Source organism: Tauraco erythrolophus, chromosome 4 (assembly GCF_009769465.1).
Source record: "Tauraco erythrolophus isolate bTauEry1 chromosome 4, bTauEry1.pri, whole genome shotgun sequence".
NCBI classification, from domain to species: domain Eukaryota; kingdom Metazoa; phylum Chordata; class Aves; order Musophagiformes; family Musophagidae; genus Tauraco; species Tauraco erythrolophus.
Window position 1 is genome coordinate 87006077 of NC_141468.1, and position 21236 is coordinate 87027312.

General features: G+C 48.7%; 2 protein-coding genes across 2 annotated transcripts in view; one reads left to right on the plus strand and one right to left on the minus strand.

Moving 5' to 3' along the window:
- The window catches only part of LOC104374622 (alpha-2-macroglobulin-like), a 416004-nt gene that overhangs the window by 95642 nt on the left and 299126 nt on the right, over positions 1-21236 (minus strand).
- LOC147528934 (C-type lectin domain family 2 member B-like) lies at positions 15390-20185 on the plus strand. The gene is made up of 5 exons (XM_086609834.1): positions 15390-15520; positions 16978-17063; positions 17856-18019; positions 19395-19498; positions 20101-20185. Exons 1-5 carry the CDS (start codon positions 15390-15392, stop codon positions 20183-20185), a joined length of 570 nt encoding a protein of 189 aa, XP_086465960.1.

Sequence of the window (21236 nt, forward strand, 5' to 3'; positions counted from 1 at the left end):
CTCCCTCTGCAGTGTTATTCTTTCGAATGACAATACAGTACTGTAAGTGCCACGTAACGGTGCTGCAGTGTGTGCACCTCGGAGAGATTCCTGTTTCCCCAAGTAGAAGACAAACTGATTTTGAAAATTCAAAATTCATAACCTTATCAGACATAGGCAAAAAAAAGGGTCTTGATGCCCAATGACCTCTGAATAGAACTGGTTTGGAGACTACAGACTCAAATTCGACTCACTGCCACCTTTGAGACTGGTGTGTCTTTAAGTGTCCTCTTTTGGTTTTTAGGTTTACTACAGCTGGCTGGAAAACGGCTGGGACTGGGCTATTTGCAAGAAGGGAGGAATCTGGTTAACCAGTTCCGCTGAACTGCAGGGAATCACACACAACTGGACATTCAGACCTTGCCGTCTCCCTTTAGAAGTGTTGGAACCCCTTACTGCAATGCTCGATTATTTAACCCAGCCTTGCGTGAGCACGTCCCCGCTGCGGCTCGGTCACTCGTGGATAACCCCCTGCCTCTGGGGCTTTCTGAGTGCAGCTACTGCACATCCTCAGCACCCGACCCTGAACACTGGTTCCAAAAGAAGCAGCTGAAGGTGTCCCTGTGCGAGGACCACCAACGGGCACACAGCTGCTCGTGCCACCCATCTCACATCAAAGCTTTCTTCTAACAATAAAAACCATCCCTGAGAACTGCCAACATGGGGAAGGCCTTTGGTAAGAGCCAATAGCTCAGTTCAGCCCAGCCAAGCACACACCCATGTCCCTCACCAGCCTGGGCTGCGGCACCAAGGACCCTGTTGCATCTTCCACAGCCAGGAGGAAATGGCCTGCCTCTTGTAGGCAGGGTCGATACCTTCAGTTAGTTAATTAATTCATTATCTTCAACTCAGTCCAGCTGGCTAATAATGATCTGATGCCATAATTCCCCCTTTTTGTTTTACAATTTTTTGTTTTCATGAAGGCTTTAGGGTGAGCAGAGACCTGGCCCATTCATCCAACTCCAGCACGCTTCCCTCCCGCGAATACCACGTCGGGGCTTGCGGCTTTACCTTCTTCTCCAAAGGACTCTCGCTCGGGCTCCCAGCTCTGGCTCTTTCGGCTCGGGCTCTCGGCTCCGACGAGGGAGTCGGGGCTTCCCAGGGTCTCATGGATGTATCACATCGGGGTCACCAGTTGTTGCTCACCAGCCCGGGCTGCAGCACCAAGGACCCTGTTGCATCTTCTGCAGCCAGGAGGAAACGGCCTGCCTCTTGTAGGCAAGATCAATACCTTGAGTTAGTTAATTAATTCATTATCTTTAACTCAGTCCAGCTGGCTAATAATGATCTGATGCCATAATTGCCCCTTTTTGTTTTACAATTTTGTGTTTTCACGAAGGCTTTAAGGTGAGCAGAGACCCGGTCCATTCATCCAACTCCAGCACGCTTCCCTCCCGCGAATACCATGTCGGGGCTTGCGGCTTTACCTTCTTCTCCGAAGGACTCTCGCTCGGGCTACCGGCTCCGGCTCTTTCGGCTCGGGCTACCGGCTCTGGCTCTTTTAGCTCCGGCTCTCGGCTCCGGCGAGGGAGTCGGGGCTTCAGGGTCTCTCAGATGTATCATGTCGGGGTCACCAGTTGTTGCTCACCAGCCTGGGCTTCGGCACCAAGGACGCTGTTGCATCTTCTGCAGCCAGAAGGAAATGGCCTGCCTCTTGTAGGCAGGATCAATACCTTGAGTTAGTTAATTAATTCATTATCTTTAACTCAGTCCAGCTGGCTAATAATGATCTGATGCCATACACCCAACCCCACAGCTGTGCTCAAGCACAGGTTGTTCACAACAGTTCTCAGTTATCTTCTTCCCTCCAACTCACAGAGGGAACATCCAAGTTACAGCAGTTAAAGCCCCAAACTGTTTGTCATGGATGTCCCACCCGGCAACTGAACTGCACACAGCCACTCGCTCACCCTCCCCACCCCCCGGGATGGGGAAGAGAACTAAAGGGGAAAAGGGAAAGAGACCCATGGGGTGAGATATGAATAATTTAATAGTACTAACAGGATAAAAACATATACATAGATGTACCAGGATAAATATATATGAATGAGGTATGCAGTTATTGCTCAGCATCCCTTGACTGAGGCCCGTCTCGTCCCAAAGTAACAATCCCAAAACAGATAAGTCTTGACACCGCAACGCCAGACGAGTGAGAGGCCCGAAAGTAGAGTGAAAGAGAGAAAGTGCTCTGAGATTGAGAGTTCTGGAAGAGCAAAAGCCCTTCTTTCCAGCTTTTATACTGGTCATGACGCTGCATGAGATGGAATACTTCGTTGGTCAATTCAGCCCTCAATCCTAAGTCTAAGTTAAGACCCCAAGGGGAATTATGGCCCCCCCGTCCTGGCCATGCTCCCCCCTATCCTGTTGTGCTCCTGCGCACTGGCAAGAAGCCAGCAGCTGAAAACTGCTTGAGACCTCAGTGCCAACTACAAACACCAGTGCGCTGCCAGCGGTCAGAGCAAGTCTCAGACTAAAACCAAAACACGGAGCTCTTCTGGCTGCTAAAAAGAAGAGCTGACTCTGTCCCAGCTGAAACCAGGACACTGTTTTACACCTTCTCTCTCAAACAGCCCCTTCCCAACTCAGTAAGGGAGCTTTCCACATTGCAAATCCTCGAGACTTACTACAATACTCTTAGTGTTTGTTTGTATCACAATAAATTATTTACATAGGTCGTAAGGACCTGCTCAGCTTTTTCAAGGCAGAGCAGGAGTTCTGAGTTCATTTGCCCCAGTGTAAACCAGAGATAACCTGAGTGTAGCTGGCTGTGGAAGCACTTGGGTGTGAAGTTGGCACCAGTGGGGCCCAGTTCAGAACTAGTGTCCCCACACACAGCACCTCAAAAAGTAACCCAGTGACACTACCTGTCACCTTCAGCACCATATACATATTGGTCATTCTACACCAGATTGCTACGTTATTTATGGTTGGACTTGGTGACCTTAAGGGTCTTTGCAACCTAAATGATTTAAGTAAGACAAAAGAGAATTGCACAATTCACAGCTGATGTCCTTTCAGTAACCTGCCAACTGAAGGCTCCAAGAGAAATCCTAGTAGATCTCCTCCAGGCAAGTGACTGCTCCCAGTGATTATCTCTACCCCTCTGCTGGAGATTCTGCAACACAGCACACACATGAGAAGCTCACATAGACCCCTCACACCCCCCCAGGTGGAGCAGGTGAGGGGCTGTGCTGACCACACATGGGAAGCTTCAGCACAGGGACACCAGCACACAGCAGCAGCAGCTCTCGTGTCCCAGTCTGCCACAGCTTTCTGCTCAGAACGTTTTCTTCCTGTGCGTTGTGTTCAGCAAACACCACAGTTCCTCTCCAGTGGCAGTGGATTTTTTGCAGACAACACGCTGCTTCCAAGGGATGCAAAAATATCTTGAACATGTCCTTTTCCTCAGATTACTGTGCATAGATATGCAGACTAAAAACCAAAACACAAAGCTCTTCTAGCAGCTAAAAAGAACTAACTCTGTCCCAGTCAAAACGAGGACAATATCAAATGAAAACCTTAAGTCAGCCTTTTAGGGGAGCGGGCACAGATATAGCGCCTGGGCAAAGAGCACGCCGACGTAGAAATAGTGGAGCCATCCCAGTAGGCACACTCAGAGTGATTGTCGATCTGGAACCTGAAAAAATACAGGAAGAAGACAGTGATTACCAAACAATTTCTACTACTGAGCCAAGTGTTTTAGGCTGCTGCAAAACAAAACTTCTGCTGAAGTAGTTCCATTTGACTTGGGTGCCCTGCGATACGGTAGTTTCAGCTGCTAAAAGCAAGGTGAGGTGACACATCAGTTCAGAGAAACAGGTTGAATTCATGCGGTGTCGGATGAATCTGCGTTCCTATGAACGGTCCATACTGGATGTCATACAGTAACAGGGGGAAGACAGCTTATGATATATCCTGCCTAAAATGACTGAGGTCCTAAATGCTCTGGAGAGCAAGACACAGGGATCTGCTGTTTGGTGGGCCTGACGCAGAGCTGTTGTAGCCCACACACTTTCTAATATCAATAGGGGTAAAATCTGTGCTGTCTGCAGGCTGTGACAAACCCACTAAAGCAGATACGATTTTTTTTATGAAGCTGCTTAATCCACCTGAAGATTATTATTCCCTCACGCCTGTCACTTCCTTCTCTTTCAACCCTAACACCGTACTTGTATTTGCCAGGCGCTGGGTATTTCAGGAAGACGAGCACCCAGGACCACACTGGAAGGGAAGAATTCTGCAGAGAGACTGACATGTCTGTACTACGTACTGGGTGGTGGTTTAACCCGGCTGGCAACGGAGCGCCACACAGCCAGTCGCTCACCTTCCCTCACCCCCTTGGAATGGGCAAGGGAATTAAAGGGGAAAAGGGAAGGAGGCCCGTGGGTTGAGATAAGAACAATTTACTACTGCTACTACTACTAATATACAAATATATAGTTATGTATAATCATAACAATACACCAACAAGTGATGCACAGTATAATTGCTTGCTGCCCGGTGATCAACACCTGTCCTGCCCCAGTAAACGATCCTGAAACAGGCAAGTCCTCAAACCACAACCCTGGACAAGCGAGAGGCCCAACAAGAGAGCGAGAGGTAGAGAGCACTCCAAGAGGGAGAGCCCTTGGAAGAGCAAAAGCCCTTCTTTCCGGTCAACCCTCATCTATACACTGGCCATGATGCTGCATGATACGGAATACTCCACTGGCCAGTTTGGCCCTCAACCCTAAGTCCAAGTTCAAAATGCAAGGGCAGCTGTGGACCCTTTGGTCCATTATGCTCCTCCCAAGCCTGTCGTGCTCCCGCACACTGGCAAAAACACAGGAAGGTGCAAACTCCTTGATGTGTCCGTGCCAACTATAAACATCAGTGCATTAACAACATTCTTCTCATAACAAGTCCCAGACTAAATCCAAAACCCAGAGCTCTTCCAGCTGCTCAACAGAAAAACTAACTCTGTCTCAGCCTGGAATGCTGTCCCAGAACAATTGAAAAATACATATAAATGAAAGGTAAATAGGCAGGATCAATAACATCATCTTGATGTACTGAGCTACTAAAAAACCCTTCTTCAATCTACATGTTCTCTACATGGATGCTACTGGAGTTACATTAGTAGTAACTTGCATTGAGTTTACACAGCAATGTTTTGGTAGCCACAGGGCTACACGAGTAGCTTCTGTGAGAAGCTCCTAGAACTTTCCCATGTCTGATATAGCCAGTTTCAGCTGGCTCCAAGATGGACCTGCTGCTGGCCAAGGCTGAGCCCATCAGTGACACTGGTAGCACCTCTGGGATAACATAGTTAAGAAAGGGAAAAAATTGCTGCACAACAGCAGCCAGGAGAGAGGAGCGAGAACACATGACAGAAACATCTCTGCAGACACTAAGGTCAGTGAAGGAGGGCGAGGAGGTGCTCAGGTGTTGCTCACCAGCCTAAGCTGCAGCTCCAAGGATGTGGTTGCATCTCCCACAGCCAGGAGGAAATGGCCCACCTTTTGTAGGCAGGGTCTAAACCTTAATGATGAAATCAATCAATTCATCCCAGCTGGGCAATCGGGGCAATAGCCATACTCAGGTGCTTAAGCAATGACTTCCCTGCAGCCCATGATGAAGGCCATGGTGAGGCAGGCTGCCCCACTGCAGACCATGGAGGTGTATAGTGGAGCAGAGATCCACTTGCAGCCCATGGAGGACCCCACACTAGAGCAGGTGGATGTGCCCAAAGGCGGCTGTGACCCCATGGGAAGCCCACACCAGAGCAGGCTCCTGGCAGGACCTGTGGAGGGAGGAGCCAGCACCAGAGCAGGTTTGCTGGCAGGACTTGGGACCCCATGGGGGAGCCACACAGGAGCAGCCTGTTCCTCAAGGGCTGCACCCCACAGGAGGGACCCATGCTGGAGCAGTTCCTGAAGAACTGTGGCCCGTGGGAAGGACTCATGTCCGAAAAGTTCATGGAGAACGGTCTCCCATGAGAAGGACCCCAGGCTGTAACAGGGGAAGAGTACGAGGAGTCCTCCACCTGGGAGGAAGGAGCAACAGAAACATGTGATGAACTAACTGCAATCTCCATCCTTCATCCTCCTGCGCTGCGCAGCAGGAGGAGGGAGAGAAATGGGGAGCGAAGTTGAGCCTGGGAAGAAGGGAAGGGGTGGGGGAAGGTATTTTAAGATTTTATTTCTCATTAACCTACTTTGATTTGATAGGTAATAAATTCAACTAATTTACCCAAGCTGAGTCTGTTTTGCCTGTGACAGTAATTAGTGACTGATCTCTCCCTGTCCTTATCTCAACCCATGAGCCTTGCATTGTATTTTCTCTCCCCTGTCCAGCTGAGGTGGGGAGTGACAGAGTAGCTTCAGTGGGCACCCGGCATCCAGCCGGGGCCAACGCACCATGTAACTGTGAAGACTTCGCTTTCCAAGTCCTAGTTATAAATCACTGGGAAAAAACAAACAAACCTGATAGAAACAACACTGTGCTGTAAACCGTAATTCTATATTTACTTAAGAAAATGTTAGAGAACCATAAGGAACTTACAAGTCCTTCTTCAAGGCAACACCGTTCTCCCAGTAAAAGCTTTCACCTTTCTTGCGCAATCCGATCCAGGTGTCTTCTATTCTCAAATGCTTAGCTAAAGAACGCTAAAAGAAAAACGAAAAACAAACAAAATAAACCCATTTTTGTCAATATGAGCTCTCACAATGAGCAGCAAATCCCTCCTGTGACTTTTGAGGAGGACTGGTTCATCATTCCATCATCTAAAACACTGCTCGTAAGCGTGTCACGGAGAGTTAAGAGCCTAATTCTGCCTTGGAATTGACCCTTATCATAAAATTACCATTAAAAAAAAATAATCAAAGTTATCATAAAATTCAGCAAAGTTAATTATTTTCAAAGGTATAGAATTGAATATAGTTCACTACACACAAAAAACCCCCAAACATTCCGTACTGGTCGCATCTGTCTATATGTGTTTATCAGTCTCTACATATGCAGCTTGGTCTAAGTAGGCTGGTACATACAGGTGCTTCCTATGTTTTGGATGATGGGCACATGGGAACTCCCCCCCTTCCCAATTATTATTTAAATCATTTAAATTTAAATTTTTTCATCTGTGGATGTACAGATAGAAAGAGTAAGAGACAGCTCACTGCTCCAGAAGTTGGCAGCAAGCTGAATCAAACACAGCAAAGAAGGATGGAAGACAACGGAAACAGCATTTGCAGCGGGTTAATATGGCAGAACCGTTGGACTCCGTGAACTTAAACACGATATCCATGTTAGCTGTCAGAACGGACTCGGACGGACATGGCAAGAGTGGGCACTTGCACTCCACCACTCTGCCCCAGCAGCTCCAGTTCAACACAGTTCAGGAGAAACTGCCTGCGTACAGTCTCAGTGCCACTTGTACAGGTTTTGGCGTAACTTCTTCTGGTGTGGCTCACGCTATCCAGTGCTGGAGACCGGACAACACGTCCACAACCCAACCCCACAGGCCAATGTCAGCCATCCCATGCTTTTCTTTCATAAGCTGTGTTTACAGCTGGTAGGCATAAAGTTTTTAAGCAGCAGTTTAAGTACCACCAATTTGTGCCAAGCCAATTGTCAGCTGAGTATCACAGGCACCGAACTAGAAGTGAGACTTTTGGACAAGTAACAAAGAGAGGCATCTACACATCTGGTAAGAGGTGACCACTCACAGGGCAGCAATGCAGAAGGGGCTGGTGGAGCAGGGACAAGCTGGCAAATACAGCTGGAATTATGGGCAAAGAAAGGGGTGGAATGACGGGATAAAATGAGAATCCACACTTGGTGAGGGACTCATACGGCAAGTAAGAACCAGGCCCCGCGTCTTTGTCCTTGCCAGAATTCCTGTCGCTGTTCGGAATACGTACTAGCTCAAGCCCAACTCGGACGTGACTCGGTCTGCGTGATTTCACTGGGGTTTCCTACATTTCAATGTCTGCTCCACCACTAGTATGTGCCAGCCAACTGGAAACGCACCCTTTTGGCCTCTGTACAACAGTCACAGTAACGAGAAAGCTCAAATGTCAATCAGCCTAAAAACTAACTTTTTGATGAAACTAGCTGCTCGTTGACAACCCTGAAAGGCAGCAGACGTGTAAAAGCACGTTACGGTTTTAGTTGCATGCAGTAGTAAGGCATCACCAGCATTCACCAACTCACCATTTCTTACAGAAACCCAAACATCCTTTTTGTCTGTACCAGAAGCTGGATAGATTATGCCTGCTTTGAAGCACAGGACAGAGAAGTAAAACTAGGCAAACTGATTAATAATAAAGAGCTTTTCTTAGTCATTCAAGTCAATGCCAAGCACTGAAGCAGTGTGGGGCAGCTGGCACTATTGATGCACCTGCTGCAGCCAGCCAGCTACTGACAGCAACGAGGCAAACACTTCCCACCACACCAGAAATCACACAACTTCACTTATTTTACCAAGATTTAAAGGGTAAGCATTGTGTTAAAAAAAAGAAAAAGAAAGCTTTATCAAGGAAAGACAGAGATACAGAAATTGAGTTGGTTTGTTGTTGTTTTTCCCATTACCCCTTCTTCCTGGCTTTCAAAAACAGCTAGCGAGGATCCACTCTCAGCACAGAAGGTCTGACTAGACGTCCAGTTTCTTTCCTCCTCTGAGATGAAATAACACTTGTTTCCATAACCTATCCACTCACTCGGACAGTGTTCACAGGCACCTTCTCCAGAGTAAGATGTCCAAGGTCTTGCAACTACAAAGGAAAAGAGAGGACAAAACATCTACCTGGTAAAACCTCAGCATTAATCAGCACAAGTCCTGTTGCTCACCAGCCTGGGCTGCAGCACCAAAAAAACCAGAGCACCTTCCACAGCCAGGAGGAAATGGCCTGCCTCTTGTAGGCAGGGTCGGTACCTTGAGTTAATTAGTTAACTCAGTCCAGCTGGCTAATAATGATCTGATGCCATAACAAGTCCCATCTAAAATACAGAGGTTTTGAAAGCCAGTGGCACACCAGGTGCCAGAAGAGAAGCCCCAGGGCGGGCAAGTGTCCTGACCTTCCCTGCCTTCCAGGCACTGTCCAGCTGAGAAACGTGAGAAATGAGGACTGCAATCCAATTATTACCATCAGTAGAAAAATAAGTATAGTTTGGTAAAACACTCCCAAATTTTAAAGAATTAGAGGCATTGACAACTGATGATTTATACTCAGCACACTTTAAATCCAGTAATAGGGTAATAAGCCTCAGACTATTAATTTATTGATGGAATTCATTTTAAGCAACGAAGTTGCTTGAATATCTACGACTAACTGGTGAGATATTTCTTGAAGACAAGTTGCTTGGATTTTGTATCAGACCTTTGAGTGTTTGATAAATATGCATGAAGGTAAGTAAATGAGGTGTTGATATGATGCTAACGAAATTTGTCTGTCAACAAAGAGGTAAAATTTATTATTATTTGGAGATGATGGTTTGGAGAATGGTTCACTGGAGTTCTTCCCCAGCAAGCTTCGATGCCCCCTCTCCCTCGTCTTTCTGTCACAGTAGCTCTGTGAGGGTGACAGGACTCACTGGCATGTTTCGTTTCAGTGCTGAGTTTAATTTCTTGCAATGAAGAATATTAATTTGCATTTACTTTGGTTTCTGTTTCCCAAACAAAAATAATCTGCCCTGATTGTTACCGAATGGTTACAGTGACCTTTTCTGTGCAGCATGGTGTCTTTTCTAACACACCCGGGTTCACTCAGTGTATAAAGCTTATTTCCTGGGTCATCCTGCTGGAATCGAATCCAGACTTTCTGCTCTGAAAGTCCGTTTATCCACTGTTTGGGTGCGGAGATGGCGAATATTAAAATGGAAGTAACTGGCCATTATGTGAGCAGATGGGCTTGCAGAAGGTGAACTGATCTCCTCGCTTCTGCAGCCGGCTGTTGCCACGCTTCCTCTCCTTCCCTTTTTTATCAGCTACTCTCTTCGCTATGTATCACTGGAGACCCCTTAGCAAGTCACCTGTGAGCATTGTCCTCACCCCTCCCAAGAAAATATAACTGCTTCTACTTAAATAAAAGCCTAACAAAGCAAAGGAAAACCAGCAGGGACAGATGTCATTACCGTTCTCCGTTGGTTTCCATGGATGCACAGAGGACCTCACTACTACACCTTATGCTGTCGCAGGGGGCAGACCAAAGAGATGTTTAATGCAGAGATTCCAGAGCTCCCTGCGCAGACGGGGCTGTGGAGGCTCCACTGAGGTACAGGTGCATGCAGGGACTCGGATACCATGGGTAACACTGCGGGCAGCACAGCCTTTGGTCCTACAGCAGAGCTCCGCATGGGACAGCAGGATCACAACTGGCCTCTACTGTGCCAGTGGGAGGTAGGCCTGACTCCTTCTTAAAAACACAGCATGTAACACAGATTTTTAAAAACAAAAAGCCAGAATGATCCCCAAAGACTATCTGAGAAAAAGATAAGAGAGCTGTATTACATAGCTGTCTTCCACGTACGACAATAGAGGAGCCCTCAAGACCAGATACGTCACCTAATAGGCCTGGAGATGCAACGCTGACTTCAGGCACTAACTGGTGTCATCAGGTAAGTTACTGGTGACAAGCACAGACACGATACCCACACACCACAGGCAAGGTCAGGCAAGAAACTACGCCCTTAAAACTGGTAAGAATGCAGCAGAGAGGAACAAAACCCACAAACTTGACCGCTGAATCATCTGTAGGGAGAATTCTCTCTCCTTCTAAATTCTGCCTGGAGGTTATTGAACCTTATAGTGGCATCGAAACAACTGAAATAGTGATGCAAGTCCCAGAAGTTCTGTGATCCTGGAGCCCAGCAGTCAGAGGAAACATATCTCAAATTGAAAACATTCCAAAAGCTTACCGTATGTAGTGATGACGACAGTGATGACCATGATGATGATGACCACCAGCATAACACAGTAACGTAAGCATTGCCTACGGGCTGTGAAAAAGACGACCATTAATGGTTTTGTATACATGAGCCCTCGGGTTCAGAGTGCATTTCATTACTGGGGCAGCAGCAGGACAGCCTTTCGTTGAAGCCTGAAGTATGTGAACATAAAGCACTACTGAAGCCAAACGAGGCACCCTGAATCGACGTTTATGTAACGGGATAGTTTGATAAAATGGCCAACTATCACCTAATTCGCAGTGTTTTTTGTCTGTATACACCCTAAAGTTTTCCACAGATGTGCAGATCCCTGTACAGCAAGTTTAAGCCTTCCAGTCCCAAGTTTATATCTCCTCTATGTTTTGCAGACCTCTAGCAAATAACCTGTGGAGGCCGAGAACTCGTAGGTCATCACTAACTCTCCTCAAGCTACACCCATGTTCGGAAAACAGGAGAATGTTCTCATGCAATTCAAACACTGAAGGTTGAGCTTCAGAGTATGGCTGCAGTCTTCAGACAAATGTATTTTCTCTTCGTCGCAAGCTGTCCTTCACACACAAATTTCAACACAGATATGCAAGCTCATCTGCGGCAAAGGCACAAACAATTTTCTCTAATGAGGTTTGGCTTCCGTTCCTACATCTTATCCAAGAGTCTCTCATACAGGTAAACTACCGCAGGGAAAAATGCTCATTTTCACTCAAAAGGATCAAAGGTAAACAGTTCATGCTTGGATCAAACCTAACAGTTATCTTAATTTTGTGGCCAGAGCTTTGCCTAAAAGTAAACTCTCAGGTTTTGTCTTGTCAAAGCCAAGGGATCCGGAACGAGACTTGGAGCTAGACTTCAGCCTTCCTGCAGTAAAGTGCCTTATCTAACATCAAAGAAAAGAACCCTTACCTCTTGACCGCAAGAACCACTCTTTACAGCGCCTCCCTGTCCTCTGCACCCACCAACGAGCTGCCACGTCTTGTCTGACATCTTGTCTGGCGTTAGCGGAGTTCCCATTCCCAACAGATGCTCGTGCCATCGGAATGGCCTCAGCCCTCCGTTCATCTTCAAACTCCATCTACAGCTGGAAAACAAAGAAAGAAGTTATGTTTAATGAGTGCTGCTGCAACTGTCTATAAACAAGTGGAAATAGCCGAGATCCCAAAGCTGCCTTAGCTACTGCCTGTACCTGAGGGGATAAAAGCAGGGCAGACAGAGAAATGAGGAAATAAATAGAAAATAAGGAGCTTGTGCAACATATCTGAGGCCCACCAAAAGGAGAAGGGAGGCCTCAGACATGCTGCACATCTCCTTCCCAGGGAAGGGTGTGATGGGGAATGAGGACTGTAATGGAGGGAAAAGGAAGGACGGAGCAGATGGGAACATTGTGATAGGGAAGGGATGGGGCATATCAAGGCAGGAGGGAAGGGCCACAAAACCCAGGGCTTTACGCTTCACCACTATGCAGCTTAAAGTCATTTTGTCTGCATGCAAAAACTTTGGGAAGTTCCCCAAACGGGCTGAACTCAGTCTGCAGAGGGAAGTTCGCTTTATCCTTTTGCGCTCACTCCAATGAGTGATATGTTCCTCACAGCTTTTCTTAAATCCCACTTTCGATGACGTAAGTGTAACATAAAAAGTCACCTAGATATAAACATTATTGTGTCAGTGCAGAAATGTCAATTCATCTTCATGAGTTAGGTTAGAACAGGGAAAAAAAACAACCAAACAAAACCACTCCTCTTTAGAAGAGACTTCAACATCTTTACTTACATTACTTTCATTACTGTTATTATTATTTGTTAATTAACACATGCCTAAGAGGCCTCCTCAACTCCACAAATTAATTCATGACACTAATTAGGTGCTTAAATATCTCGAAGAATCAGATTCCACTTGCCCTTGGTCCATCCTACAAAAGCAGAAAGAAACCAAGGCTTGGAATTATGTTCTCCAGTAAGGTGTTCTTGCCCCAGAGACTCTTCTGATTGCCCCAAACACATCTCCAAAACATTTCTGTCCCTTTTAGTGCCTGGATATTGATGGTTTAGCACACGAACGTTATGTTTGCTCATGTGGTTTGGCACAGGAACGTATGTTTGCTCATGGGGCAGGCCTCTTGCCTCCGGCGAGCGTAACATACTTCAATGCGGTACTGAAAAACCACTGGTTTTGACTCCAACCACAGAGGAGTTTCTCCTGAACTTTCTCATCCAAACTATGGAAAAAGCTTGGCTTTTGGGATGTAACAGTGAGCGACGCAGCCAGCTGGGGCCCAGGCAGCCATCGCTCTGAAACACGAGGCATTTCTTGGAAGTAGATGCTGGCAAACGCATCTCAAAGAACTTCCGGAAGACGGAGGGAAAACACGCAGCCTAAGACAGCAATTTTTCATCGCGCCACAAGTATTTCCATTTCTGAGAGCTTATTCCTGCAAAGAGATTTGCTCTCATTTTTCACAAATAAATTTTTCCTCTGGAGGAAACACCCGCGGGAGTTTGTTCTGGGCCACAACACACCTGCAAGCAAACTGCGGAGATGCCACCCTCCTCCCTTCAAACTAGCACATCTTCCTCCTTTGATTCCTTATTTTCCTGCTCTTAGAATCACAGAATCACAGAATGGTTTGGGTTGGAAGGGACCTCAAAGCTCATCCAGTTCCAACCCCCCTGCCACGGGCAAGGACACCCTCCGCTACACCAGGTTGCTCAAAGCCCCATCCAACCTGGCCTGGGACACTGCCAGGGATGGGGCAGCCACAGCTTCTCCGGGCAGCCTGTGCCAGTGCCTCAGCACCCTCAGAGGGAGGAATTTCTTCCTTAGATCTCATCGAAATCTCCCCTCTTCCAGTTTAAAGCCATTGCCCCTTGTCCTGTCACTACATACCCTTGCATAAAGTCCCTCTCCAGCTTTCCTGTAGCCCCTTTAGGCACTGGAAGGTGCTGGAAGGTCTCCCCGGAGCCTTCTCTGCTCCAGGCTGAACAGCCCCAACTCTCTCGGCCCTGCGGCGAGAGCTCATCAGCCTCTCGGCCCTCCCGCCCCCGCGGCTACGGCCAGAGGCGCGCACACGCCCCGGCCTGCGCCATCGCCCCGCGCCCTTCTCCCGGCGCTGCGGGCCGCGGGGCTCGGCCGCCGCCCGCCGCGCTCCCCCCTGCCCCGGCGGGCGCTGGCGGGTCCCGGCTCGCCCCTTACCGCCGTCCCGGCCGGGCCCCGAGCCCGCGCCGCTGCTCCACAGGCGGCTGCCGCGAGAGAAGCCGAGAGGAAATGGGCCGGGGGCCGGGCCGCGGCGGCGATGGAGGGGGCGGGCGGTGGCGAGGGCCGGTTCCTGGCGCGGGGACGTGCGGAGGAGCCGCTCCCGATGTCGGCGGCTCGCGGGAGGCCTCAGGCCTGAGGGTGAGTCACGGGAAGCGACGCGGGAGCGCGGTGGGGTGAGGTGGGGTGGGGGGGGCCGGGCCCGCCCCCCGGCCGGCAGCGAGGAGCGCTCGGGGAAGGGCATCCTTGGGGTGTTCCTGTGGGATCTGGCAGTTTAATACCTTTGAAAGTCGAGTCTGAGAAGCTCCGCAGTGGAGTGTGTGGGAAATCGTCATGGAGTTAATGTAATCTCTGCGTGGTTTGGTTGGGGTTTTTTTTTGACCTGAGTCTTGCCTTCCTTACGTGTGCTTTATTCCCCGATGTGCATTTTTGATATTTTTTTCTCTCCTTACATCATAGAATCATAGAATCACAGAACGGCATGGGCTGGAAGGGACCTTAGAGATCATCTAATCCAACCTCCCTGTCATAGAATCACAGAATGGTTTGGGTTGGAAGGGACCTCAAAGCTCATCCAGTTCCAACCCCCCTGCCATGGGCAGGGACACCCTCCCCTACACCAGGTTGCTCAAAGCCCCATCCAACCTGGCCTGGGACACTTCCAGGGATGGGGCAGCCACAGCTTCTCCGGGCAGCCTGTGCCAGTGCCTCATCGCCCTCAGAGGGACGAATTTCTTCCCTAGATCTCATCGAAATCTCCCCTCTTCCAGTTTAAAGCCATTGCCCCGTGTCCTGTCACTCCACGCCCGTGTCCAAAGCCCCTCTCCAGCTTTCCTGTAGCCCCTTTAGGCACTGGAAGGTGCTGGAAGGTCTCCCCGGAGCCTTCTCTGCTCCAGGCTGAGCAGCCCCAACTCTCTCGGCCCTGCGGCGAGAGCTCATCAGCCTCTCGGCCCTCCCGTCCCCGCGGCTACGGCCAGAGGCGCGCACACGCCCCGGCCTGCGCCATCGCCCCGCGCCCTTCTCCCGGCGCTGCGGGCCGCGGGTCTGCGGCCGCCGCCCGCCCCGCTCCCCCCTGCCCCGGCGGGCGCTGCCCGGGTCCCGGCTCGCCCCTTACCGCCGTCCCGGCCGGGCCCCGAGCCCGCGCCGCTGCTCCACAGGCGGCTGCCGCGAGAGAAGCCGAGATGCAACGGGCCGGGGGCCGGGCCGCGGCGGCGATGGAGGGGCCGGGCGGTGGCGAGGGCCGGTTCTCCCCGAGGTGGCGCCGGGACGTGCTGCGGCGGCGGCGGCTCGCGGGAGGCCTCAGGCCTGAGGGGTGAGTCACGGGAAGCGACGCGGGAGCGCGGTGGGGTGGGGGGGGCCGGGCCCGCCCCCCGGCCGGCAGCGAGGAGCGCTCGGGGAAGGGCATCCTTGGGGTGTTCCTGTGGGATCTGGCAGTTTAATACCTTTGAAAGTCGAGTCTGAGAAGCTCCGCAGTGGAGTGTGTGGAAAATCGTAATGAAGTTAATGTAATCTCTGCGTGGTTTGGTTGGGGTTTTTTTGACCTGAGTCTTGCCTTCCTTACGTGTGCTTTATTCCCCGATGTGCATTTTTAATATTTTTTTCTCTCCTTACATCATAGAATCATAGAATCATAGAATGGCACAGGCTGGAAGGGACCTCAGAGATCATCTAATCCACCCTTCCTGTCATGGGCAGGGACGCCTCTCAACTAGACCAGGCCACTCAAGGCTCCGTCCAGCCTGGCCTTGAACACCTCCAGGGAGGGGGCATCCACAACCTCTCTGGGCAATTTATTCCAAAGTCTTACCAACCTCATACTGAGGAATGTTTTCCTAAGATCTCATCTAAATCTGTTCTCCTTCAACTTAAACCAGTTTCCCCTTGTCCTGTCAGTGGACACTCTTGTAAAAAGTCCCTCCCCAGCCTTCCTGTAGGTTCCTGTCAGGTATTGGAAGGCAGCTATTAGGTTCCACTGAAGTCTTCTCTTTTCAAGGCTGAACAATCCCAGCTCCCGCAACCTGTCCTCGTAGCAGAGGTGCTCCAGCCCTTGGAGGACACGCTCCAACAATCTATGTCTCTCTTATGGTGGGGACACCAGAACTGGACGCAGTATTCGAGGTGGGGTCTCACAAGAGCAGAGTAAAGGGGGAGAATCACCTCTCTCGACCTGCTGACCACGCTTCTCTTGATACATTCCAGGATGTGGTTGGCCTTCTGGGCCGCATGAGCGCACTGCCGGCTCATGTCGAGCTTCTCATCTATAAACACCCCAAATCCTTCTCTTCAGGGCTGCTCTCAACCCACTCTGAGCCCAGTTTGTATTTGTGCCTAGGATTGGCCCGACCCAGGTGAAGGACCTTGCATTTTGACTTGTTGAAGCTCATGCAGTTGGCACTGGCCCATTTCTCAAGCCTATCAAGGTCCCTCTGGATGGCATCTCTTCCCTCAAGTGAGTCCACGGCACCACGCAGCTTGGTGTCATCGGCAAACTTACCGAGGGTGCACTCAATGCCGTCATCCATGTCGCTGACAAAGATGTTGAACAGCACTGGACCCAGAACAGCCCCCTGAGGGACACCGCTTGACAATGGTCTCCATGTAGACATCGCACCATTGACCACAACTCTTTGAGTGCGACCATCCAGCCAGTTCTTTGTCCACCGAGTGGTCCATCTGTCAAATCCGTGTCCCTCCATTTTAGAGGCAAGGATGTCATGTGGGACAGTGTCAAACGCCTTGCACAAGTCCACGAAAATGACATCCCTTGATATGCGTTTACACCTCTTTCTGGAAAAGAATGACAGGAATCATCATCACAGTTACTACGATTTCACTCTTAAGGTGGGTCACCTTAAGTGAGTGAATTTATTTTAAAAAAACTAGTTCTGGAAAGAGAGATGCTGTATCTCTCTCTTTTGTTATGCTCTCTCTTCATTGCTGAGGGGTAAGAGGTATTTCCACTGGTTTTCAGCCCCATCCTCCCATTGTGGCTGCTGTTACACAGGGATTAGAATCCAGAAAAGTGAAACTACAGTGTCCTTTGACAGCTGTTTCTGGTAGCACTCAACTGACTCAATTTTTTTTTAAACCTCTGCAGGATTTCATTGTGCTTCAGCATGGCAAAACGCTGAGGAATGACAAAGGCACGAGCAGAGTTGGGGAGGCAGTACTGGCTCCGTAACTTGACTTAGCTCTGGCCTGGGGAGTTACTTTTACAGCTGAGTACTTTGAAGCAGAAGCTGTTTAAGGTCACGTTTTAGCTGCTTCACCACAGATAACTCGCGTCTATGTTTGCACTCTCTGTCAAAGGGCCTTCTGCCCTGACCTTCTTGCCCTTGGTGTCTCTGGTGTAGCTAGAGCTTTGCACCTGCACCTGCCCGAGCCTGTTTGCTGGCACATGCCAAGCATGTGAGCACGTATCGGGGATTACTGGACATGCCGTAGCCAATATATCCAGAAAAAACAAAGACAGCCAAATTCTTCAGTTGTATTATGTTCACCCATCTCTTGCTTAATTCACTGCAAGTCGCAGATATTTTTAAACTGGAGGAAGCAGTTCTAGAATTTGTAGATGTGTATATAATTGTATTTTAAATACATAATGATGAGTAAGTAACGTTCTCTCCATTTCTTCGTTCGAACAAAAGATCCACCTAGATTACCACAGCTGGAGCCATGCCCTGATGACTGGCTGTACTACCAGAGGAAGTGTTACTACCCTTCAGGAGCCCTGGCAGATTGGAATTCCAGTCACCAGTCCTGTTCTGACTGCGGAGCTTCCCTTGCAGTGATTGATAGCCACCAAGAGCTGGTAAGGTGTCCCGCACCTTGAATCGGGTGTTACGCCTGCTGCCCTCACTGTGCCTGTAACTCCATCGCTTCTTCCCTCGCTCAGCCGGAAGCCCAACACCCTGCGTGGCAGACTGGTTTGCCGCGAGTCGGTGCAACCTCCAGACTTTTTCAGTGCCACGCGGCCCGTTCGCTAAAATCCACTGTAGAAGTTCTGGGTTTTACCTTAGAGGGTGTTTCAGAAATTTAAAAGGCAAACTATGTGTAAATTAAAAGTAAAGTCTGAAAGAACATAAAAATGGAGTTGTGACTCCTCATTATTAATGAAGAAGGTGCGGTGGGTTTTTTTTTTTAACTGGCAATTTATGTGTGTATTTTAAGTTAGGCAATTTAGCCAGTCCTGTCTCCTCACACCCTCTTGACGTTCGTTCCCTCCTTAGGGTACCCAGAAGTCCAGTCAACAGCAATTCCCGCACTAAATATAACTCTAAACTAGCTTTGAGTTTACAGGCCACTGGGGCGCATCTACGTGTTTTATCTTCTTGATACTCCTTAAGGACACAGTTCTTTTGAAGAGTGCTTGCTTTAGCATAACCAAATGGTTTACTGATCAACTGAGAAACAGAAATGTGTTGCTAATTTGTGCAAAAGAGTCAATTTTTCTGTTTCCACAAAAGGTGAAGACTGGCTGCGTCTGGGATGTGATGCTGGGACCCACGGTATTAAAAATACCCAGTTTGTGCAGTAGGTCTTACCTGTGGTTTTTGTCGTTTTCAAACCGTTTATCTTTTTACTGCGTTCTTTAAATCTCCTGTAGTGTCCTACCAGCTCAGGATGTTCTGTGTGGCTGAGGAAAACAGAAGAAAATAGCTCTATAGCAAATGTGTTTTCAGACACGATGGTAGGATTGTAAGGAAAGAACGGAGAAAGTCTTTGTTTTACTCATACTGCAGGTGGTAAACTATGTGTGCGCTGTCAGACGTCCCGAGTTTGGGTTTAGGTAGTCCCAGCTGGCTTTACGGTCAGGAATATAAGGAACAAGGAAACAGAACGAACTCACACACTTATGATACGATTAATGTCAAGAGTAAAAGTGTGAAAGTTGGGAAGTCGGTTGATTTGATGTGCGTAACTTAAATTTGATAGAGACTCAATGTAACTGACATCCAAGGAATGAGAGTGACCCAAGAGTCAAGGCAGCCTGTGCAGAATCAGCCGTGTGGTGTTTGGTTGATGGCTGGGCTGAAACAGGACAGCAGTAAAACATCAGTGACCTATGGGAAAAGATAAAGTCCACCATTTGGATGTTCTGCGATGCAGTTTATACGAAAAGCAATATAATAATAATCAATTAAAAAAATCTAATAGGCATATGTCATTTATTCTGTTTTGTCTAGAAATTTATAATGTGTCGAATACGCATGACAGACTTCTGGATTGGGCTGCGCAGAAGAGGAAACAAATTCTTCTGGGTGAATGGAGCGTCATTTGACACTAAATTGTGAGTTTTCTTCCAAATACACTATGCGAGGGCAGAGTCAGTAGCTTTTTTGTCCAAGTAGAAAAGTTATTCTGTGTTACCTGTTTCACCGTGGATGAACTGGTGTGTCTTACAAATGAGAGCTGTCACAGGGCTATAAAAATGCTAATACTATGCTAATAAAACAAGTTGTGTCCCCAGAGAAGTGAGGAGGAGGCGTCTTTGCTTGCCTTTTCGTGTGGTTGCATAGCAGCTGTTAGGTTATGCCTCGAGTAGCTTGTTTCTGCACGATCCCGCCACATGACGTCCTGGGTTTGGCTGGAGTGGAGTTACTTTTTTGCAGGAAGCTGGAGAGGGACACGGTTGACCCAAACTAGCCAGGGGGATATTTGATACCATATGACATCGTGCTCAGAATATATCCTGGGGGAGCTGGCCAGGGGAGGGGCATCGCAGACCGTGAGCAGGCTGGGTCCCGGGTTCCACGTGGTGGGCAGCTGTACTAGTTGTTTTGTATTGTTCTTTTATTGGTATTATTGTTATTATTATCCCTTCTCGCTTTTTGGGCTGCCCTTTTCAAGTGTCCTTATCTCAACCCACCGGTTTTACCCTTTTCCTTCCAGTTTTCTCCTCCCCATCCCACCGAGGGGGCTGAACCACGGCAGTCCCTTTTTGGCACCCAACGCGGGGCACGAAGGGTTGGGATGACGACAGATCCGACCAGAGTGTGTTAAAAGAGATTTGTCGTAGGTGTTTATTGTATTTGTTAAATAGTCGCCGGTCATAATGTTGTGGTTGTTCATGTGGAGGTGTTGTGTAAATCCTTCCGTGCCCTGTGTATTCCATGCAGTCCTGTTGGTCATCACTGGGGGAGGGATCAGGGCTCTCATTTTGCTGTTCTGTGTAACATCGACTTACGATACGGTAAGCCGGCCACGAGGTGGTACGTGGCATTGGCCTCACGCCCGTATCTCGGGTGACACCTCTCAGAATGTATTAGTAATCGTGCCCAATCTATGGGGAAAACAAGGGAGAATCCCTTTCCCCTGTTCTTTCACTCCCCCTTTCTCGTTCAGGCTAATTACAACAGCCTTTGAGGATTCTGAATATTCCGGGAGTGTCCGAGCCAGCACGGTCTTACTGCTGTGTCTCCCGCAGGTGTTTCAGGTCTTGTTTGGGTTTAAACAACTATTTAAAAGTATCTCACAGGGACCTGTGCCCTGAGGCTGGATAGTTCTCAGTGGCTGTATAACTAGAGTTCCAGTGTGGGAGAACACGGGCAAATGCTTAGGATGGTTGACACCTCAAGTGTTTTGGAACTTCACCCCCAAACAAGTGCAGAATCCAAAAAAACTAATAGAACAGTTGGAAAAAGTATGCTGTCACCCTGGCAGCTCTGGGGAGATGGAGGTCGCTGCAGCATTCTGGGGCCTGGCCGTGCCTGCCGAGCCCTGTTCAGCACCACTCCGCACCCTCCAGGGGAAGAGAAGGGCTCTGGATCTGACCACAACACGACAGGCACTGTCGTGACTAGGGACGTTCAGTTTCATCTTTTTGTTTCTGAAACAGCTGGTTTTCTGCCTTTCTTTTTTTTTTCTTCTTTTTTTTTTTCCTCTTTCTGGGAAGTCATCTCCATGATTATCGTTGTTTTTCCAGTTTGAACTTGACAGTTTTCAGCAAATCCTCCAGTAAGGCTGAGTAGCTGATATTTACTCCAAATTCTACTCCATAGAATAAAAAATCAGTTCCCTTTGCCTTA